This window comes from Dipteris shenzhenensis, chromosome 3 (assembly GCF_047967505.1).
Source record: "Dipteris shenzhenensis isolate YYH24624 ecotype China chromosome 3, Dip_SZ_1.0, whole genome shotgun sequence".
In the NCBI taxonomy this organism is placed as follows: Eukaryota; Viridiplantae; Streptophyta; class Polypodiopsida; order Gleicheniales; family Dipteridaceae; genus Dipteris; species Dipteris shenzhenensis.
In genome coordinates, this window is record NC_141598.1 from 57,590,508 (window position 1) to 57,612,914 (window position 22,407).

A 22,407-nucleotide genomic window follows, 5' to 3' on the forward strand; every position below is an offset into this window, starting at 1 on the left:
GGAGGGTAGGGAGATGGTGTAAAGTTCATGAGGAAGTGGCAAAATTTTGGGAACATCTCAAACAAGAGATGTGTGGGAAAAAAAGAAGCATTTGGGTTTGCTTTTTGAAAGTTCATCTGAGTTGATATAGGTATCAGTATATGCCGGCACCTATACCAACAAAAGTAGAGTTTTCCTTTGTTTTTGCATTTCCTAAAAATTTTAGTACTTCTCTCACTTCTAGTTTCTGACTAGATTTAATATATGATGACTTGTATTGGATAACAAAATCTGAGCCTGGGAGGCTCTGTTTTAGTGTGCGTGCTGACTTTTTTTTACCATTCTCCTTTTTTACCACACCTTGCACCTTTTAAAACATACATCATTGTACTTCTAGCCATGCATATGGTATCATATGTGCATGATACTTTTCACAATCCTCAAACCAAGTGATTTCAAGTCCTATGCAAAGAATCATGGCCATTTGATGTCATTTGCATGGCTTGGATTGGATATTTCCTAGTTTAGCAACATGCATCATGCATGGGCAGCATTAAAAAACATGCATATATCCACTTCTAGCCATGAAGATTACATTTAATAAGAATGATACATTGTGCAAGAATTAAAATGGGTGAGTTCAAGGCTTGTGCAAAGTATCATGGACATTTGGTGTCATTTTCATGGCATGGAATGGATATTTCCTAGTTTTTGACCATGCATCATGCATCACCATTGAAAAACATGCATCAGTGTGCTTCTAGCCATGAAAATGGTATTTGATGGACAAAATACTTTGATCAAGCCTTAAACTAGGTGATGTGCAAAGTATCATAGCCATCTGATGTCATTTGCATGGCTTGGAATAAATGTTTCCTAGTTTTTCACCATGCATCATGCATGAGTGTCGAAAAACATGCATTGATGTGCTTCTAGCCATGCAAATGGTATTTTATGAACATGGAACTTTGTAAAAGCCTTAAAAAAGTAAATTTCACAGCCTGTGCAAAGTATTATGACCATCTCATGTCATTTTCATGGCTTGAATGGATACTTTCTAGTTTTTCACCATGCATCATGCATGAGCATTGAAAAACATGCATTGGTGTGCTTCTAACCACCATCAAAAGGGTATTTTCTTGGAATGATACTTTTCCCAAGCCTTAAACAAGGCAAGTTGAAGGCCTAGGCAAAGTATCATGCCCATCTAATGTCAATTACATGGCTTGGAATTGATATTTCCTAGTTGTTCACCATGCATCATGCATGAGCATTGAAATACATGCATCGGTGTGCTTCTAGCCATGAAAATGGTATTCAAAAGGCATTACTTTCTAAAATGGAGTATTTTAAGTGCTATTCAAAGTATCATGGCTATCGGATGTCGTTTGCATGGCTTGGATTAGATATTTCCTAGTTTTTCACCATTATGCATGACCATTAAAAAATATGCATTTGTCAGCTTCAGCAAAGTATCATGGCCATTGGATGTTATTTGCTTGTCTTGGCATGAATATTTCTCATGCATGAGCATTGAGAAACATGCATCAGTGTGTATCTAGCCATGCAAATGGTATTATATGGGCATGATACTTTTTAGAAGCCTTAAAATAGGAGATTGGAAGGCTTGTACAAAGTATCATGGCCGTTTGATGTCATTTGCATTGCTTGGAATGGATACTTCCTAGTTTTTCACCATGCATCATGCATGAGCGTTGAAAAACATGCATCGATATGCTTCTAGCCAATGAAAATAGTATTTTATGGGCATGATACTTTTCACAAGACTTAAAGTAGGTAATTTAAAGGCCTACTCAAAGTTTCATGACCATTGGATATCATTTGCATGGCTTGGAATAGATTTTTCGTAGTTTTTCACCATGCATCATGCATGAGCATTGAAAAACATGCATTGGTGTGATTCTAGCCATGAGAATGGTATTAAATGGGTATGAAGCTTTATAAAACCCTTAAAATAGGTGAGTTCAAATCCTTTGCAAATTATCATGGCCATTTGATGTCATTTTCATGGCTTGGAATGGAAATTTCCCAGCTATTTCCCATCATGCATCATGCGTGAGCATTGAAAAGCATGCATCGGTGTGCTTCTATGACAAAATATGAAGAGGGGAGAGGAGAAGAGTGGAGATGAGGAGAGAGGGCACAGCTAGAGAGCACACCACAAATGACTAACTGTACACTAGAATTAGTTGAAAAAATAGAATATATACAAACCCTTTTAGGGTTAGGGTTAGGGAATCTAACCCTTTCCTTTATAGCACTCTATAAGGTTAGTGCTATGCACATATGATCACGTGATGGTGCTATGCACACATGATCACATGATGTTGAGCGTGAACTCTCAACACCTTCCCTCAAGATCAACATCATGAAGTAGGCCTTCCCTCAAGATGATGATTCTGGGGAATCGAAGAAGGACTGAGCATTACATTCCATCACACCCCTTTAATGGGAATGTCCTTCCTCTGCATCTAGTCGGTGTTTCTCGAATAGCTCTTTACCGAGTGGTTTGGTAAAGATGTCTGCAACATTCTCTTTGCTATCACAATGCTGCAGTGTGATGTCACCAAGTAACACTCTTTCTCTGATGAAGTGCTCTCTGACATCAATGTGCTTTGTCCTGGAGTGATATACTGGATTTTTGGCCAATGCTTGAGCCGATTGATTATCACAGTATATTGTTGTTGGCTTTGACTCATCAAAGTAATCTGTTTCTGACAATAGTCTTCTGAGCCATATAGCCTCACATGCACCTGTAGTGAGTGCTCTATATTCTGCTTCAAACAGTTGGCTGTTTGTTTGACAACCATGATATAGCACCTTGACCAAGGAAAAATGCATATCCCTGTGTCGACCTCCTGGTCTCATGATCTCCGGCATAGTCACTATCACAGTATCCATGCAACCGTGGATGACTTCCTCTGTATTCTATGCCAAACTGTCTTGTACCTCTGATGTATCTCAAGACTCTTTTGGCTGCATTCCAGTGAGACTGTTTTGGATTTGCCATAAACTGTGCTAGTGAGCTTACTGCATAACAAATATCTGGCCGTGTAATTGTCAGATATATAAGAGATCCAATGAGTTGCCTATAGTATCTGTCATTGACTGTAGGCTTTTCTGAATCTTTAGTAAGTTTCAAACTCTGTTCCATGGGAGTGGCTGCAATCTTACAATCTGCCATATGAAACTTCTTTAGGAGACTGTCAACATACTTGAGCTGACTCATGAATGTGCTATCTGAATCTCTCCAGAACTCAATTCCAAGACAATAGTGCATAAGTCCAAGATCTTTCATGTCGAACTCTGCAGATAAGTCTTGTTTTAGTTTTCTGATGAAGTTATCCTTGCTTCCTGTCACAATCAGATCATCTACATACAAAAGTGCAATAGTAATATCTTCCCCTTGAACTTTGTAGTAGAGAGTATGATCTGCATTGGACTTCATGTATCCCAGATCAGCAAAATACTGGTCAATTTTGCTGTACCAACTTCTGGGTGCTTGTTTTAAGCCATAGAGACTTTTCTTTAGATGGCAAACCTTGTTCTCCTTTCCTGGTTCAACATAACCTGCGGGTTGTTGCATGTAGACTTCCTCGTCTAGATAACCATTGAGAAATGCATTCTTGACATCGAGCTGATACACATTCCATTTGCTGAGTGTCGCTAGTGATATCAAGAACCGTATGGAATCCATCTTTGCTACTGGAGCATAAGTCTCATCATAATCTTGACCATATTGTTGTGCAAATCCTTTTGCAACTAATCTGGCTTTGTATCTCTGAATACTGCCATCTGGATTGTACTTCACTTTGTATACTCATTTGTTGGCTATGGCCTTCTTTCCTGGTGGAAGGTCGCATAATTCCCAAGTGTTATTTTTATACAAAGCATCCATTTCTTCATTCATAGCAGTTTGCCATTCTGGCCTGTCTACTGCGTCTTCGAAGTACACTGGCTCTTCTGTAGCCATGATGGTAGTCATAAGAGCATAGTTGGTGGTTTCCACCTGAATTGCTTTGCCTTTCTGAGCATATGTCAATCTGGCTGGTGGTCTGCTTTCCCTAGTAGACCGTCTAAGCTGCTGTGGCGCTGCTTGGGGTGTTGCTGGCAATTCTTGCTCTTCTTCATCAACCTGTTCTGTAGATGACTGTGAAGTCAATGCTTCTATCTCCTGTGTAGGTGAGGTTTTCCATTCTGATTCCTCATCGAAGATTACATCTCTGGAGATAATGACTTTGCGGTTGATGGGATCATACAATTTGTATGCTTTGCTTTCTTCACTGTAGCCAAGCATGATGCATTTGCGTGACTTCGCATCCAATTTCCTGCGATGATCATCATGTATGTGGGCATATGCTATGCAACCAAATATGCGGAGATGCCCATTGCGTGGCTTGTGTCCAGTGAATGCTTCATAAGGAGTCATACCTTGTATCGGTTCGATAGGAAGCCGATTAAGCAAGTAGTTAGCTGTAGCTATTGCTTCTGCCCAATACTGATTCGGAAGATACTTTTCACTAAGCATTGCTCTAGCACTGTTTGCTAAAGTCCCATTCTTCCTTTCAGCTCTTGCATTTTGCTGAGGAGTATCCTCGGAGTATCTGCACATGTGAATTGTCTTCGAATGCCGTGATTTTTGCAAAAGTTCATGAATGTTGAAGACATGTATTCACCTCCTCTGTCTGATCTCATGACCTTGATCTTTCTGCCTGTCTGGTTTTCTACCATGGCTTTGAATTCTTGAAATCTGGCAAACACTTCAGATTTCTCTTTCAGAAAGTAGATCCAACAATATCTGCTGTAGTCGTCGATGAAGGTCAAGTAATAAAGTGAACCATTGATGCTGCGGGTCTGGGCATAACCCCATACATCTGTATGAATCAAATCAAGAATACCTCATGCACGAGAGGTACTTCTGACAAAGTTGGTTCGCTTTTGTTTGCCGAAGCAGCATGCTTCACAAACTTTTCCAAGAAACTGTAGCTTTGGAATCCCAATTGCCATATTCTGATTCTTGAGATCTAACAAGTAGTTGAAGTTGACATGACCATATCTCTTGTGCCATTTTGCAGATAGTGGCATCTGTTGCATTTGAGCTGACATGGCATGCTTATCTGGTACTGTAGCTAGCATCCTGTATAAGCGTCCTTCCTTGACACCTTTTGCGATTAGCTGACCTCTTTTGGATTTGTCTCTGATAGTGCATTCATCACCGTCGAAGATGACTTTGTAGTTGTGTTCCGTCATTTGACCTACTGACAAAAGGTTCTTGCTGAGCTTGGAACATAGAGCACATCTTTGACTAATCCTTTTGTACCAGTGAAATTGTTCATAGGGATAACACCTGTCCCTTGAACCAGATTCGGTGTATTGTCTTATGACATTCTTTTGACCTTCTAATGGCTTCATTTCTATGAAACATTCCTGATGATTTCTCATATGAGATGATGCACCGCTGTCGATGTACCAAGGATCTTGTTCCACTTGGTCGACTTGATAGCTGAGATCCTCTTTGGGATTGAAATCAGTGTGTCTAGGTGCATTGTATCAGTCTGATGCAATTGCTCACTTGCAAGAAACATATTGCCATGTTCATTTGCAAAATGACTGTGACTAGAATGTCCACCACGATGATTTCCTCTTCCTCGGGAATTCCCTCGCTGGATTGACCGCCTTGGTCATACTGCTTCTTGCGGCAATCTCTTTCATAGTGTCCAAACTTGTGACAGTAGTTGCATTGAATGTTTGACACATTGGTGGATGCATTCCCTCGTCCTTGAAATCTTCCTCGGTTGGAATGATTTCCTCTTTGCTGATTTTGATGTTGCTGATGCTGATTCTGACTTTGATTTTGTTGATGATGACCACTTTTCTGATATGATCTACCTCTGTTTCTGCCTTTGCCTCTGCTTCTGTCTGAAGCTGTGAATGCTTGATCATTAGAATGACCTTTACGTGCTTGAATGGCCTGAGTCCTGAGTTCTTCACCAAGTAGAACTGACTGAAGTTCTTCCAGTGTTGGAATTTGCCATTGGATGGCAATACTCTGGACTAGATTCTCATATCCTTTTCCTAGTCCATTCAGGATTACTTGAACCATTTCTGTGGGATTCATAGTCTCTCCTGCTGCTGCAAGTTGATTGTTGTAGTCTTTGATGCGGAGTACATAAGCATGACCGGTTTCACTACTATTGCGAAAACTCTGGTTGATCTGGTTTCTCAGGCTGAGAATCCTGGATGTGTTCTTAGACTCGTAGAGAGCTGCGAACATATCCCATGCTTCTTTTGATGTCTTGACTGTGTTGAGCTGTCCTAGCATGACATCTTGCACATTCTGCTTGATCAGGTGATAGGCATACTTGTCTTTCTTATCCCATTCTGCTTGAGCTCGGGCAATGGCAGGATCTGCTACTGGTGCGGAAACTGTTTGTGTAGATGTAGATCCCGATGTAGATCCCGTTGCTGGTGCTGTGACAACAGATGGAGTAGAGCTACTGGTGGCTGGATCAGCCAATGGTCTAGGTATAGATCCATCGACATACTCCCATTTGTCATGAAGCACAAGAACGGTCTCCATTCGGTATTTCCATGTACCGTAATTGGAGTTGTCTAACTTAGCAGATGCCTCCAGATTGAGGTTGCTAGTCGACATGGTGCAAACAATGTACTCAAAAAGTGTCCTGGAAAACTCTGTATGAATCAACTGCAAATACACTGAAGATGCCAAGTGAAATCTCTGTACCGTCGGTGAAGATAGAACTGCAGTATATAAGATCTGATCTGTGTTACAAGGCTTGTGGCAATGATGCGGGGAATAGCCAAGAGGCTTTACAAGGCTAAAAAATGATGTGCACGATGCCGTGAGATAGCCAAATAGGCTTTACAATGGTGGCATGTGTGTGTGAAATCAAGTGCTATCTGCCCACTGAATCAATCTGCAATGCCTCTGAACTCTGAAGTCTGCTCACTGAACTGATGAACGTAAGGTTTCAGGTAATGTAATGATGTGAAATCAGATGTGAGCGTATGGACTGACTCCGAGTAGGTACTAGTCGAGAATTTCGGGCATGGCTTAGATTGGCAACTTGGGGAATTCAAAGCGTCCCCTCTATGGCGATCTAGTCTACTCTGATCTAGATCTAAACCAACTGTCGATCGATGAAAGAGCAGCAAATAATTCCTTTTCTTTTGTTCTTTTTAAGTGCTGGGTCAGATGCGTCGATGTAGAGGCAAATGTGCGTGAAGGAAGTGGTTTTGTCGGCGAGGCACAAATGTGAGTGTAACTTGCACCGAAATGTGCGCCTGATGTAACGAGCGCGTAGAGCACAAAAAACCGAGCGACTTTCCTTTTTGGAGCACCCTCAAATTCTTCCTGGATCAAGAGATACAACTTGATCTAGGTGGAGGGGCAAAAGGAGTGCAAATGGTGCTCAATGATGATGTGTCACTGTGAGTCACATGCAGTGATGATGTGGCACTGTGCTTAGCAAGAGGTGTGCCAGTGAAGCTCTGTGCTGAGGTGGCAGGAGTGTGCACATGCAGTGTGTGCACAGTGTGCCTGGCAAGGGACTGTGCCTGCAGAGGGTCAGTGCTGACTGGACTGCTGAGGTGGCAGTGTTGAGGTGGCACAAATGATGTCAACAAGGTGACGTGGCTGATGATGTGTCACTGATGACGTGTCAGGTGATGTGGCAGTCAGTGATGATGTGGCAGTCGGTGATGATGTGGCAGTCGGTGATGATGTGGCCTGATGATGTGGCAGATAAGGATTGCCACGTGGCAAAATTTTAACCAAAGACCAAACCTAGGGTCCAGTGACCTGACCCAGGTCAAAGCCTATCTGCCACGTGTCACAACTGTAATCAAACAGTTAACCCAAGGTCATCTTAACCAGACCCTGGTTCTATTCTATCTGCCACGTGTCTGACTGTTGGGCACTAGAATCTTTGGAAGATTCTGACGGAATCTAGTGATTCCATCGTCATTTCCGTTGGAGCTCGTTGGAGAGCACGGTTGGAGCTCGTTGCTTCGTCCCGTTCAGTTCGTTGGCAGTCTAAGCTACGTTGGATCTCGTGCAAATGGCACTGTGTAGATGGTGCCTTAGAGAGCCGTTGAAAGTGTCGTTGGAGTAGCCATTGTCTTCAGAGTTGCTCGGTGTGCAAGGCGTTGAAGAGCGGCTTGAGCCCAGAGTCGTGGGGGCTGGGCTATTCCTCGATGTGGAGGTTGAAGCTTGCTTTCGTTGGCACTGCAAAGTTGTAGGGAGGCCGTCTAGGAGTCGTGGCTAAGGGACTATTGAAGGAGACGGTGTGCTGTTGCGCTGGTCGTAGGTGTTAGTCGTCTAGTGGCGCACAGGAGGCCTGGAGAGGCTCGATTTTGTCGTGGGTGCTTAGACAGAGTACTAAGCACTGTGGGTGCTGGTCGACGACTGGCTTTGCTGGAGACACCATTGCAGTCGCGCATCGTAGAACAGAGGCTGGAGATGCTTGCTCATTGGCGCTATTGTTTAGGAGGTCGAGGTCGTGTCGCTGGAGGGCTATCAAGAGGGTGTTGCTCGTCGGAAGGAGTGCTATCACAGAGACATCGTTTCTTTGAGAGGCGTCATTTCTTGGTTGTAGAGGTCGATGGCTAGGAGCTTGTTTGTTGAAGATAGATGGCTCATGAAACTACTGTCAGCTATGGAGCCGTTGGGGACGTCACCCATGAGCACTGTAGTCGCTCGTCGTTGATGGAGCTAGGAGGCTTGAAGCCACTTTGTTGTAGGCAAGGCGAGGCAGAGGCTAGCCGATGCTGCTGGAGCCTTGCAATCATTTACTTGGCTGTTGGCAGCTTTGGCCTTGGAGCGAGAGGGCTTACAAGAGTCACTCTCAAACTTATATTGATGCCAAAGGTGTTTGGAAAGAAAGATATATATGTTCTCCCATTCAACCAAAGGGTAGCCATCTGATCATGAAAAGGACCCTAAGTAGGATCCCATTTTTCTAATCCCATTAGAGGGAGTATGTTTATGTACTTTGCATGTTGAACTATGCATACTCCACAATTTTCTATATCTCCATCTAGTTTATGTTTGGAATTTGAGGCCAAAGAAGTGTCTGCACACTGCAGTGCAAAGTGAAAGACAAATGATCTTCCTACTAAAGTGTCCTTGGGGTGGAGAAAAGGCAAGGAGATGCTTGTCCAACCACAATGTCGGTAAAGAAACACATACCTTATCTCATAGCATCCTAGGTTGAGAGTGCTAGAAACCTTTGTGTGAGTGCACTACTGGTCAAGCTTACATCCTCTAATAGCTACTTTGAGAGGGAAAAATGCAGACAAACTTGGATGCGCCAATAAAGTTGCTTCGACAAGGTCAAATTGACATGAAAGATTTAGGCTAGCATTGACATAATTCACATCATTGATGGGGTAATTGCATGGGGAGAGTCACATATTACAAATTACATGGTAAACCTCCTTATGCTACAATTTTGTGCATTAAGCTTATGTCAATTTAAACTTTATGTTGCTAGCATAATGCACGTTCATGTTTATAGCATATTATTTATGTGCATGCACCATGGTTTGTGGAGAAATGGTGGCCTATGGCATTTGAGATACTCAAGGCATGGAAGGCATGATGGTGGTATCACTTGTAGCACTGCACTACACAAAATGTTTGACTAGATTTATAGATGTTTGTCAGGGGACCCTTAAGAGTGAGAAGGGAAAGGAATCAAGAATCACATAAGTATTTAATTTTTCGACAAATACAAATGTTCTACTTGGAAGTCATCCACAGGGAGTCAAGCGATTGCACTTTGGTTACTCTATAGAATCAAACAAGGGAGTTGGTGAGTCCATAGAAAACTCAAAGTCATTTAATAAATATAAAATATTCTATGAATGAACAAAGTGAACATTGTTTGGATTCAATCACTTGTTTTGAATTTTGCAAAGGTGTAGGTAAGTGTGTGTGTGTGTGTGTGTGTGCGTGCGCGTGCGCGTGCATGCATGTGTGTGTGTGTGTATTTGTGTGTGTGTGCACGTGCGCGTGTGTGTGTGCGTGCATGCATGTGCATGTACGTGTGTGTGTGTGTGCATGCATGCATGCATGCGTGCATGCGTGTGTGTGTGTGTACGCATGCGTAAGTTCTCAATGTTAGTCTCTACATTCATAATTTAAACTTTGGTTACAAATTTCTATGTTATTTTTCAATTTCAAATAAAAAAATCTCATTTGAATGGCCAAGATAAAGGAATCTGCCTTTTAGTAGAGAAGGCAAAGTTCATTGAGGTGCCTCCTACATGCAAAATTGGTCCTTCGCAGGGTGTTCAAAAGCCAAAATGTGCACCATAGTGAAAATTTGTGTTTTCTTGCCTAAATTCTTGCCCTTGTTAACTTTGTCTTCTATGTTGAAGTCACTTTCCTTCTAAATTTTTTAGAAATTGATGATGGAGTATTGGGAACTGGTCACGAGTTGTGTTAGGTCTATTTAATTGCATAATGATTTTATTTAACTTAAGGAAAACATCAAAAATAAATTATATGAAACATTAATTCGAATTGTGAAATAACTCAATGAATAACAATAGTTGAAAATTTGCATTTAGCAATGAAAAAAGAAATGATCTAGAAGGATTCCATATATTAATTATAATAAAGGCTAGTACAAGGAGGCTTCATAGCCTATTTTTCTTCTTTGTTAGTTCTATGATATCTAGAATAGGGGTTTTAGAATCCCGAAGTGTGCTCCTTGATCTAAATCTATTAGCAACAACAGGGGTGGCATCTTTGGTAGTAAAATACATGGCTATTGTTGTGGTGTCATTCCATGTATGTTTGAGATAAATGTATGGAGGGCACCCAGGCGGTGGAACAAAATTAATCTGTCAGCATTCTAAGGAATGTTGGAATGCCAAATCACCCATGATAGGTCCAATCACTCGCAATGGGAAGGCCCAATCACCTGTGGCCTTACAATTTAGTAGCTCTACTATCCCATGTGGTGAAAATATCATGGAACACCATTATGATGCCTATGGGTACAGCCAATGTAGTATGCCACTGAGTGATCTTGACCAAAGATTTTGTGAACATGTCTTCTCCAAGAGGAAAATTCATCGATCTCAAAGGAATCTCACAATTCAAACATTAAATTGTAATAATTATTGAAACACAAACTAGAATTTAAAGAAGAGATGTTCAGTTGCTTATGACCACATAAGTGACCCCTTCTGCACCTTTATCTTCTCCAATATAATAGTCCTCTCGACTACATACCGTCTTGTGTGAGAGGTATAAGCTTCTTCACTACGTGGTACATCTGATAGCAAGCCATAGGTAGAGGGCTCTGCATCCTTCAAAGTTGCTAGAGTCATAATAAGAATTGATCCATATCTTCTTCCTCTAATCCTAGAAATCTAGGATCTTTGGTTCTAGTGTCAATGTCAAAACTTGAGAAGACACCCAATGCCTCGTTCTCCCTCAAACCAAAAAGAGTCTCAATATCATGGAGGAATAGGTCCTCTCCATCAATAATGACTGGGGCCAATGTCCAAATTTCTATTTCTAGTCCGAACTTCAAGGACATATTTTTACAAATGGACGGGCAATCTATGCTAGTTGAGGGCCTTGTGCTCGACAAGATCTCATTCGCGTTATTCTAGATCAATTGAAAAGTTTCTAATTGCCTGCCTCTCCTCAACTTCCTGGTCAAGTGGCTCTTCCAAGTAGACGTCTGAGTCATCTTGAGGGACTAGGATCTCAAGGAAGAGCTAGAGGGATTGTGTGGGGATGAGGGCTCTTCTTCTTGTTAGCCTTGGAGAAGGAAAATGAACGTCAATAGGGCCCTATGTTCCCTATGATCCCCAAGCATACAAGTACATCTATATCAACTTCTATACAATAATCGTCTAGAAGTCCATCAACAAAATGATCAAGATGATTTATGAAATAGTATAAAACGATGCTTCTCATTGTAGAAAAAGGTCAAAGAATCTATAGAAACCCTTTGCTTCACATCCTCTTCACAGATTTGTTAAGTTGATGTGCAAAATCCTCAAGATCATCGCAAGTTCCCTTTTTCTCCCTAGTATGTACCTCAGAACATTTAGGGTCTTGCAAAATAGAGGGAAAATATCATCTTCCCTATCAACAAATGAGGCTCATGAGATGAGTCCTTCTCATACTAAATCCAGTGCTGACCGCCAATAGGGGTGCTTTAGCAAAGGGCAATTCTAGCTAGCATGAAAATATAGTTTTTTAAAAACCTTAAGAGATGGAAACACATAATAAAAGCCTCCTAGTCAAATAAAACCAATTTTTTATAACATTTCAACAATCTAGGCAAACACAAAAAACCTTTATCCTTAATTTAATGCCCACACTAGTCAAGCACATTGTTTACTATCTTCAATGTTGTAGGAGGTATGAAATTAACATTGGGAATCTACTTTTTGTCCTAGTTATGCACCCTTTGGCCATTCAATGTGAAACTTAAAGACCCTACTATACCATCCTCCATGAATAACAAGTGCTCTTGGACATCCTTTAGATCCCACTGTGATGTGATGGTTACATTCTTGACATCTCCCCCATCAAGTTGAATAGGTAAACATACCGTTGGGTTGTCATTATGATTCGAGTGAGGGGGAAGCCAAAGGGGATCAATTTTCTTCCATATCTTGTACTGAAATGTAAAATATATTTGTTTTATTGTGAAATGTGGTACCTAATAACCACATTGTCCATACATGCATGGCATTGAAGTACATCACCCTTTTGTTCACCATGCTAGGTCCCCTAATGGCCCCCAAGCAAAGCATCAAGAGAACTTTCATCTATGTGCTTGCATGACATTGAAACACATCACCATTTTTTTCACCCTATCTACTCCCCTAATTTTCCCCAAGAAAAGCATCAAAAGTACTTTCATCTATGTGCTTGTAGGAGAATTTGGATATTGCTTGATTAATTGATGGAAATTAGCAGATGTTTTTTACCATGTAGACATGTTCCACCCTTGCAAGCCACCCTCTCTTCCCAAGCTTGAACTTCAACATGTGGCCCTTCCACAGATGCAAAACTGCTCTTAGGTAGCTTATGTGGCCCCTTACAAGATTCTCTCATGACTATCTAGTCGTTCAAGTTGTAGGTACAAGAGATCCCTTTCGCCCAATGTAGATTTGGTTTGTGCAACATACGAGTGGCCACAACATTATATGGTCATTTGGAAATGTTCCTCACCATGCTTGCACAACAATGAATCAACAAATAGAGGATGGATGGAGGTGTTCCTCACCATGCTTGCACATCAATGAATCAACAAATCTTGGGGGGGGGGGAATAGGAATCGAGCTCCAACACATGAAAGAGACACATAATGATTGAGACGAAGGGTGCTGAGGGTGAAACACAAGAAAGGAGAGAGGGGAGACAAAGAGAAGGGGGGGTGGGGGGGTTGGTTTGGGGCGCAAATCTAGAGTGTACTGCTGGAGGGAGAGGGGGTGAAGTGGAGAAGTAAAGGAATAGGGTATAGAATAGCTTTAGGGCAAAGCAAGAGTAGCCTAGTGATAATCTTGCCATAGGGACCCACCATGGCATTGATGAAGATTTGGGGCAGGTGTAAGTGGCACGTGGATTGGGGAGGGTGAAGCCTAGGTGATTAGGGGGGGGGAGGGGGCAGATGGGCTGGGTGCCCCCCTGTGTAAGAGGAGGGAGCTCTCCTAATGAATGCCTATGTGCCACCTCAACATGGCATTGGACCATACATAGGGGCACTCCATTGGTCCACCTCAAGTCCCTCCCTAATCCCTAAACACTAATTTGGGGCTCATTTGAGACCCAAATCTCCCCTAATGTATGAGCAAATCTTATTTGTAATTTTATTAAATTAGAAGGAGACACATTTCGAGTCCAAAAGCTCCACTAATGTAGGTGAAGACCAAAGATCACATAGAGTGAAGATAAGTGAATATACTGGCAGAGTGTTTCAAGTGAAATAAAGGAGAACACAAATCATATCAAATTGTAGCCTCAATAAAAAACAAGTGATTGCCTACAATCAATAACTATTACTATGTTAAGAAAGCAAGGGATCAAGGCAAGTGGAGACATGTTATTGTCTCAAGTCAAAGAAATCTATCATATGAAATAAAGACAAGAGATTATTTCAAGTGTGGTTATAGCCTGACGGGTTGCTGCATAGTTGTTTGATACTTTGGCACCTCTCTTGATCGATTAGATAGTGATATTTGCATGCACTTGTGTACATATATGTTTGTAAATATTTTATTTGACCCACTCTTTAGGGAGTATTTTGATGGCCCAGTGTGAGTTCTTATGCATTAGTAAGGTTATAGCATCGATGTGAGATCTTGCAAGGGTAGCAATGTTAGATCCCTTCATTTCTAGTTTTGGTGGCATGGCTTAGACACATGGCTTAGACAATGAGACACATGGTTGCAAAGGTAGGTGGCAAAAATACATGCATTGGATATGGAAAGTCAGAGAGGATGCTTAAAGTCTTTGACCCAAGGCACTTGTGATTAAGCTTGGGATATTCAACAACTTGGCATCCAAAATGGGCCATAGTTGTGCAAGATACACCATAGATGATGGTATCCCAAGCAAAAATGGTAAAGCTTGTGGTACATCATTAGAATGATCTTATGTAAAAGATAACTCATCAATGCCATGCTAGACACCTAGGAGTTGATAAAACATATGGCTAAAAGATTCACTTTATTTCTTTGCACGATATTGATACTAAAAAGTTGGCTTATCACCTCTTAATTTTTGAGTGTTTTGGAATGCAACACATAACCTTCATCCCTACCTTTACTTTAAAAGTAGCAAAAGGACTTATTCAATGATTTGATTAAGTTACTCTTTTTCACATGAAGAAGCTAATTATTATGGTTGACAAAAGACTATGAAAGGCTCTCATGAACAAACAAATTTATTTAGGTTAACAACATGGGGGCACTGCTTGAGCACATGTGCTCGCTTGCTGAGGTTGGGTTACTCACTCACCTTCTCTCCCACCTTACTCTTGTGAAAGAGAGAGTAGAAACTTGGTCCCCCCTCCTCCCCCTCCCTGGCCCCCTGGAAAAAAGGAAAAAAAGTGTATGCTGGTAGTTACTCAAAAGAGCAAACACTCGTAGAGCAACGGCAACTCAACAGTTGGTTGTGGGGTGTTTGCCTACCTAAGTTGTCTTAGACACCCGCATTCAAGTTCCTTAGGATGCCCCTAGGCCACGGGTCACGCATGTGTGTGGGGAAGAAAGAAAGAAAGAAAAGGCAAGCTGAATGATTTATATCATTTGCCATAAAGAAATGGCTAATGGACTCAAACTTCAACAAGCAGCTCCACTTGATGTGTACCTACAACGGTCTAAGGTAAAATCTACAGAGATAGGCACACTGAGCAACGGGAACATCGGCGGCACTCTTGATCACTAAACTCACTAAATCCATTGCGCCTTTGGCTTTTAGATACGTCCTTGCCTGAAGCATGGGGATGATAGGCGCTCTTGGTTGATGTGGGCTTGGAGCGGAGAAGCTTTAATAAGCCTATCGGGGGGTATACAAGAGAACGGTGTGGAATGAAACCAAAAACCAATCCGAGATTGATGCAACCAACTCACGCTGGCAGCAGGGAGAATTGCATCGGAGTTTAAATAGCAAGGGAAGAAACCGAGTGGACCAATGGATGCAATTCCCTTAAGGAGAAGATCAAATCAACACTGGCAGGCCAAAAAGGAGAACCTATAAGTAAGTACATAAGTCCAATGAGCACTTGGACCTCTGCTGAAGCTTGAAATGCTTAGCAGACGCTCCCCATTTTGGCATCAGAGTTATCTTGCCTGCTTTGTCTTCCCACCATCTTCTCGTTCTTGTTTTCTCTTACCTCTTTACTGCGCTATTGGACCTTGTTTTGTGTCAGCTAGCTCCCTCTCTGCTTGCTCCTTCAAGCCATGATAATGGGCTCCCAGCTTAGGCTCCCCCCCCTCTGCAATCCTTGCTTTGGGTCGGGAAGAGATCAAGACGGTTTCCACAAGAGATTGCCTCGGCTTCAGGACGGTAAGGAATTTGATCATGCTCTGAGAGAGGAACCTTTTAAGACGAACCATTTGATGCATATGTATGTAAAGCGTGGCAGCATGGTCGAGGCTCTCCATTTGTTTGACAGCATGCGAAAGCGTGACGTGGTGTCGTGGAACATTATGATCCTTGGGTATGCCAAGCAGGAAGAGGGTGCGCGGTCTTTGGAGCTGTATGTGCGGATGCACCAGGAAGGTGCCCAGCCTGACGATCGAACCTTCGTGGGCGTATTGAAGGCTTGCAGTAGCCTGGTATTACCGGAAGACGACACGCAGTGTGAAGGTAAATCCAGAAGAATAGGGCGAGTGGATAAAGGCAGAGCCATACACTCCCAAATAGTAAGCAGTGGCTTTGAGAAAGATGCATTCGTGGGAACCGCATTGGTGACTATGTATGCAAATTTTGGGAGCATAGCGGACGCACGGCGTGTCTTTGAGGAATTGCCTCATCATGACGTGGTTACGTGGAATAGCATAATCCTCGGGTATGCTGAGCAAGACGATGGTGTGTTGGCTTTGACACTGTATGAGCGGATGCTTCATGAAGGTGTCAAACAGGATAATCGAACCTTTGTTGGTGCATTGAAGGCTTGTAGCAGCCTGGCAGCGCTAGAAGAGGGCAAGCAAGCTGAAGGGAAACCTATGAAAATAGGATGCCTTGTTAAAGGTAGAGCCGTCCACTCCCAACTAGTAAAGAGTGGCTTTGAGTCAGATGCATTCGCAGGAACCGCCTTGGTGACTATGTATGCAAAGTGCGGGAGCATGGAGGATGCACAGCGTGTCTTTGATGAATTGCCTTATCGTGATGTGGTAACGTGGACTACCATGATCCTAGGGTATGCTGAGCAAGAAAGTGAGGACGCCTTTAGACTCTATGCACAAATGCAACGGCAAGGCCCCTCACCTAATATCCTCACGTTTGCTGCCATTATCAAAGCATGTGGCAACACAGCAGCTCTGAAAATTGGCAATGAACTTCATTTTCAAGCTAGCAAGGCTGGTTTTGAGACTATAGGAATTGTAGCGACCAGTCTTATTCATATGTATGCTAAATGTGGCAGCATGGTTGATGCCCGACTGTTATTCGATGCCTTGCCCACAAGGGAAGTTGTAGGATGGACTGCATTGATTGCAGGATATGCCCGCCAGGGAGAAAGTGAACTCGTATTTCATTTGTTTGAGAGAATGGCGTGGGAAGGCATACAGCCAGACGGTGTCACATTTCTTGGTGTTCTTAGTGTATGTAGTCATGTTGGTCTATTGGACAAGGGCCAGGAGTGCTTTCAGGCTATGGTCAACCGCTATGGCATTGCTCCAACCATTGAGCACTATGCTTGCATGATTGATCTCCTTGGCCGTGCTGGCCGAGTAGATGAGGCAATGGCCATGGTCAAGAAGATGCATGTCCAGCCTAACGTTGTGATTTGGAAGTCCGTGCTGGGTGCTTGCCGAATATGGAAAAATGTAGAGGTTGGAAGGCAAGCCTTCGAAAATGTGGCGAGATTAGATGAAAAAATTTCTGCAGCGTACATGTTAATGGCACACATATATGCCGATGCTCAGATGCAGGAGGACCGTGATAAGATTGAGTTAATGAGGCAGATGGCTTGCTCAAGCATAGAAGAAGAGTTGGGCTGACTTTATTTATTCATGCAAGCGTTTGTGATCATGGATCGGCATACTTAAAACACACACATATATATATAAGCTGGTGGCCTGAACTTAACTGCATTTCGGGCAGAGGATAGGAGAAATGAAGGTTGTGTGCCTGCTTTGGACCCTGTAATACAAGAAATAGGCAATGCTGAATGTGGATGCATTGAGAACTGGCTAATACTTGTACCTCAATTCATGCTTTTGAGAAGACACATGCATCTGAGAAAACATTCTTGGATTTGAAAAGATGGCCACCAAAATATTGTTTTGCACATATGAGAGCCTTTTTGGAAAGCCAATGCCCAGGACGGGTTTGGTGGTCTGATGTTAGGGTAATGGTGCTTACATAGGGGACATTCCAAAAGAAAAGATATGCTAAGCTGAAAGATTATCTTTCAGAATGCAGGAAGATAATCTTTCAGAATGCAGAAAAGATATGCTAAGCTGAAAGGTTTGGTGGTCTGATGTTAGGGTAATGGTGCTTACATAGGGGACATTCCAAAAGAAAAGATATGCTAAGCTGAAAGATTATCTTTCAGAATGCAGGAAGATGCATGCCTGGTGTGAAGACACAATTATAGAGGAAATATGGAGTGTGGCCATGGTAAGAAACTGGCTATTGCTTGTGCTTCTATCAATCAAATGTAGAGACATCCAGACCAGCCATAAAGGTCCTTCATTTTGGACGGATTGTAGAGTCATGGCTCTAATCACAACAGTAGAACAATGAATATAGTTTTGAGAGATGCAAGTTCCATTCACTCTTTCAAGGATAAAAATGCCCTTATGTGGGGTTGACAGTTGTCCCTCTCCTTGGGGTTTGTCCAGCAAAGGGTATGCTTTTCTGAGCAGAGATGTGCTGGGCCATGGCAAAGCTACAAATCTTGATAGCCCTTTTATCGAGTGTTCGAGAGTTCAGTCAAGTGATTATTGGGTGCCAGCTGACTGTAGTTGTTCAAGGCCAGAATTCTGAATGCCAGAACAAATACATGTCTGGACATTTGAGGAGATTCTTGCTTCTCTTGCTAGCCTAGGATTGAAGAGGGCTGTCATATATGATATGCTGAAGAGAGATGTTCAAGGCAACCTGTGTTAAAACAAAGAACCTGGTCCTGTTATTGTTCTCCTTATGCAATCAACCTAAGACCAACAAGTAGCCATTGCACTGTTGACCAGCCTTACGTATCCAACTATGATGGTCATGTCTGAGATACCTTGATAAGAATGGTAATTTCCTTGGAATAGGAGTGCAAAAATACTAATAAAACATTTTAGAATTCTCCAAAGGTTCCTGGTGAAGCCCAAGAGTATGTATCTCCACAAGATACTGAAGCAAGTGCCCAAAGTCAGCCAAAAGCATGGACTCTAGTATGAATCATCAAGAGACTCAAGCAATTCTCCCAATGTAGACACTCACACAATCATGTCATGGTAAATAGCATCAGTATCCACAAACTGATATAGCAAACCAACTCCAACTCAAACCAAAACCACTATGCAAACAAGAGTCAACAACCACACTGGAAAAACCAAAGAACTGTCAACCACAACTCCATAAAACCCCAAATGTTGACAAGGGAGACCCTAGTAGTGGTGATGTTTTGGAACAATACGGTAGAGCTTCTTGATTGAATTCCAACTCACTCTAGACCAATGTTGGAACAAAGTGTCAACTCCAAGCACTGCGCAACAGTAGGGGAACTGCAAATTGTCTTCTAATGGGTCCTTGGGTGAGTAATGGAACAAGGTCTATGCACTCATAATGTCTTGGTGCCAAAATCATCATAATACTAGGGCTGACTTGGACTAGAATAGGATATAGGAGTTGATATGGTTGGCAAAGGCGCTAGAACGAGGGTGTCAGTGGAAGAACAAGAGTGTACATGATGTACTCAAGCACATTGCCTCTGAAGTTGATTTTTTTTTGAAGTTTTAGTGAATTGAATAACATGTACTGTTTTCTCTCAAAATTGTTTCTTAATAAGTATTCTTTGAAATTATTTCTTAATAAGTAGCATGAGGCCTATGTACGTTGTTCGTCAATTTGCATATTGTTGTATGTGCATTGCTGCATTTTGCTCATATGTATGTGTTTGTAATTAGATAACAATTTATATTCCTTGAATTTTGGTCTCAATTTAAATTACATGTGTCTTAATAAGGTCATTTGTTGAGCAAATAGATGGATTATGATGTTAAATGGGGACGTGATTTTAGAAGGGTGATGCATCATTTGGGGGAAGAGGGAAGTAGGTAGAGAGAGAGAGAGAGAGAGAGAGAGAGAGAGAGAGAGTTTGATTATTGTTGATTGGAGACTAAAATATGATGCATGGAACCAATGCATTCCATACTTGAGTTAGAAATTGAGAGCCCCTCATTGATGTGTATACATTTGTGGTGGTTTTGGCCTAAGACCCGCCGACACCAAGAACTCGAAACTTGGAACCTAGAATGCAAAATGTGAAACCTTGAAACTTTGGGATCAGAATATTTGACATCTTGGAACCCAAAAACTACGCCATTTGGCTCAACCCCAAATTTGAAGCCTTTGTTAGAATTGTGGTATTGGGTGCTAGTGCCTCAGTTCATCCCGTAGCCCTTCATTTTGCTCTGGGTGTGTGTGGCAATGTGAATTTTCTAGATAACCAGGGGGCGTTCACTCCATAGTAGCGAACAAGTGTGAAAAAATGTACAGTGAGAAAGTGAATTGCAAGCGAGGAAGAAAGAGCTGCACAATCAATTGGAAATGGTATCGGGTAAGTGGACCCTCACCTCAATACCTGGACTGCCTAAGAATTCGACATCTTTTTTCAATATTGTGTTTGTCAAACTCAATATTATTAAAAATTCTTAATTTTGATAAAAAATTTTGCAAACTCTAGCTGTTGCATTTTTCAACTTAGATGTCTCAAATTCTTGTCTTACCAAGGTATATATAGATATCTCAAATATTTTTTCCTTATATGTTTTTCTTTTTTTACTTTTTATCCAATTGATGGAATTAATTGTATGGCTCAATTATTGATATGACTTTTTTAATATAAAAAAAAACACACACACACACGTGTCTTTTTAGCAATAAAATGACCCTAACTCCTAGGCTAGAATCCTTATATATATGACGTTCTAACATTCGTAGTGGGTACTATCCATTGCATTTACAATCATTCGCACCTATCCATAAAAAAGGTAAGTGCCATTATGTCGTATTCGCCCAACCTTACACTCCTAACATTTGCGGGTCTTGTGTTTCTTACATGTATCGAAGTCTTTTAATAGTTGGGACCTCTCGTTGCTCTACTCTTGTCGTGTAGCGCAGCAGGGCTATCTTGGGCATGTGGTACGCAATATTGACAGGTGAAGGAGTTACTCCCCTCGTCGATTCCTTTGTTGGATTTCTTATCTTCGATGCAAGACAAGTGATCATCTCCATAGTGTGACAAACTAGGTTTGTAGATCATCTTAAAGTTGAACTCTTGAAGCAAGAGCATCCATTGGATCAAACAAAGCTTCATAATTGATTTCTTTATGAGGGGTAAAGCAATGCCTAATGATCCATGTAGAAGATGGATGGTTGCCTAAGATAGTATCAACATTTTTTGTCACTGTATACCATCCTTAGGACTTCCCATTTAATTAATGAATTGTTAATGTCCTCCAATGACAACATGTGACTCACATAGAAGATCAAGACATCCAGGTTCCCATCTGACTAAGCCAAAATCAACCCAATGGCCCTCCCAAATGCATCTACATGAACGTGGAAGCAAATTCTAGTCTGGCTTTTTTAGGATAGGGGCCTTTATTGCGATTGCCTGTTGCAAGCTCTCGAACACTTCACTCTATTCAAACTTCGTATTTGCTCTTGTTAGCCAATAGAGTGGTTCAACTTCTCTTACAAACATTTGTATGAAGAATCTATGGAATCAAAGGAAACTCGCAAATAAGCATACTTGCTTGGCATTTTTTGACTCCATATTTTGAATGGCATCAATCTTGGATTTTTTGGTTATGATACCTTCAATGAAATTTTGAGTCCCAACAATACTCTTGAGAACACATAGAACACACTGTTGTATGCGTTGAGGCACATTCGTGTCTCCCTGCATTTTGAAACACCTTTTGCACATTCCAAGTGTGTCTGCTTCATGTTTTAGATCGAGAAATCATGTAAGGTTATTGCAAAAAATTTGATGATGTACTCTCAGGAGGTTTCTACCATGAAGTATTGAAACATCGCCTGTGCATTCTTCAACCCGAATGTCATCACTTTACATAATATGCCTCCCATTCAGTCATCTTTTCCTAATCTTCCTAGAAATTGTTATCTAATTATACCCCTATATCCATTCTTGAATGGGCATCACGTGCCCTACTACTTTGTCCAAGATGGTGTCCGTGTGAACCGAATGACAATGGGTCTTTGATGGTCTACTCTTTTAGCTCGCAATAGTCGATGCTGCTTTCTATTCTTCTTGGCATGATAACAATGGAAATGTTCTCTTGGGGTAGCTGTGTTCTTTGTTATGAGGCTATTTGGTTAGTCTCTCTTAGCTACTATCTTGTACTAAACTTTCCAATATCAAGAACCATCCCATTAAACTTTTCAATATCAGTCATCTTTTCCTAATCTTCCTAGAAAGTGTTATCTAATTATACCCT

At 41.7% G+C, this 22,407-nt stretch overlaps 1 protein-coding gene across 1 annotated transcript in view; it reads left to right on the top strand.

Annotated features, from left to right (window-relative positions):
* The window catches only part of LOC147904062 (putative pentatricopeptide repeat-containing protein At3g11460, mitochondrial), a 32,499-nt gene extending 14,348 nt beyond the window's left edge, over nt 1–18,151 (top strand). Inside the window, exons 3-6 of the mRNA XM_087372380.1 lie at nt 7,945–8,065; nt 8,331–8,547; nt 15,982–16,069; nt 16,237–18,151. Coding sequence (XP_087228506.1) covers nt 7,945–8,065; nt 8,331–8,547; nt 15,982–16,069; nt 16,237–17,727 — 1,917 coding nt within the window. The 3' untranslated portion in view covers nt 17,728–18,151. The remainder of the gene's footprint in view (nt 1–7,944; nt 8,066–8,330; nt 8,548–15,981; nt 16,070–16,236) is intronic.
* The last annotated feature ends 4,256 nt before the right edge of the window (nt 18,152–22,407 follow it).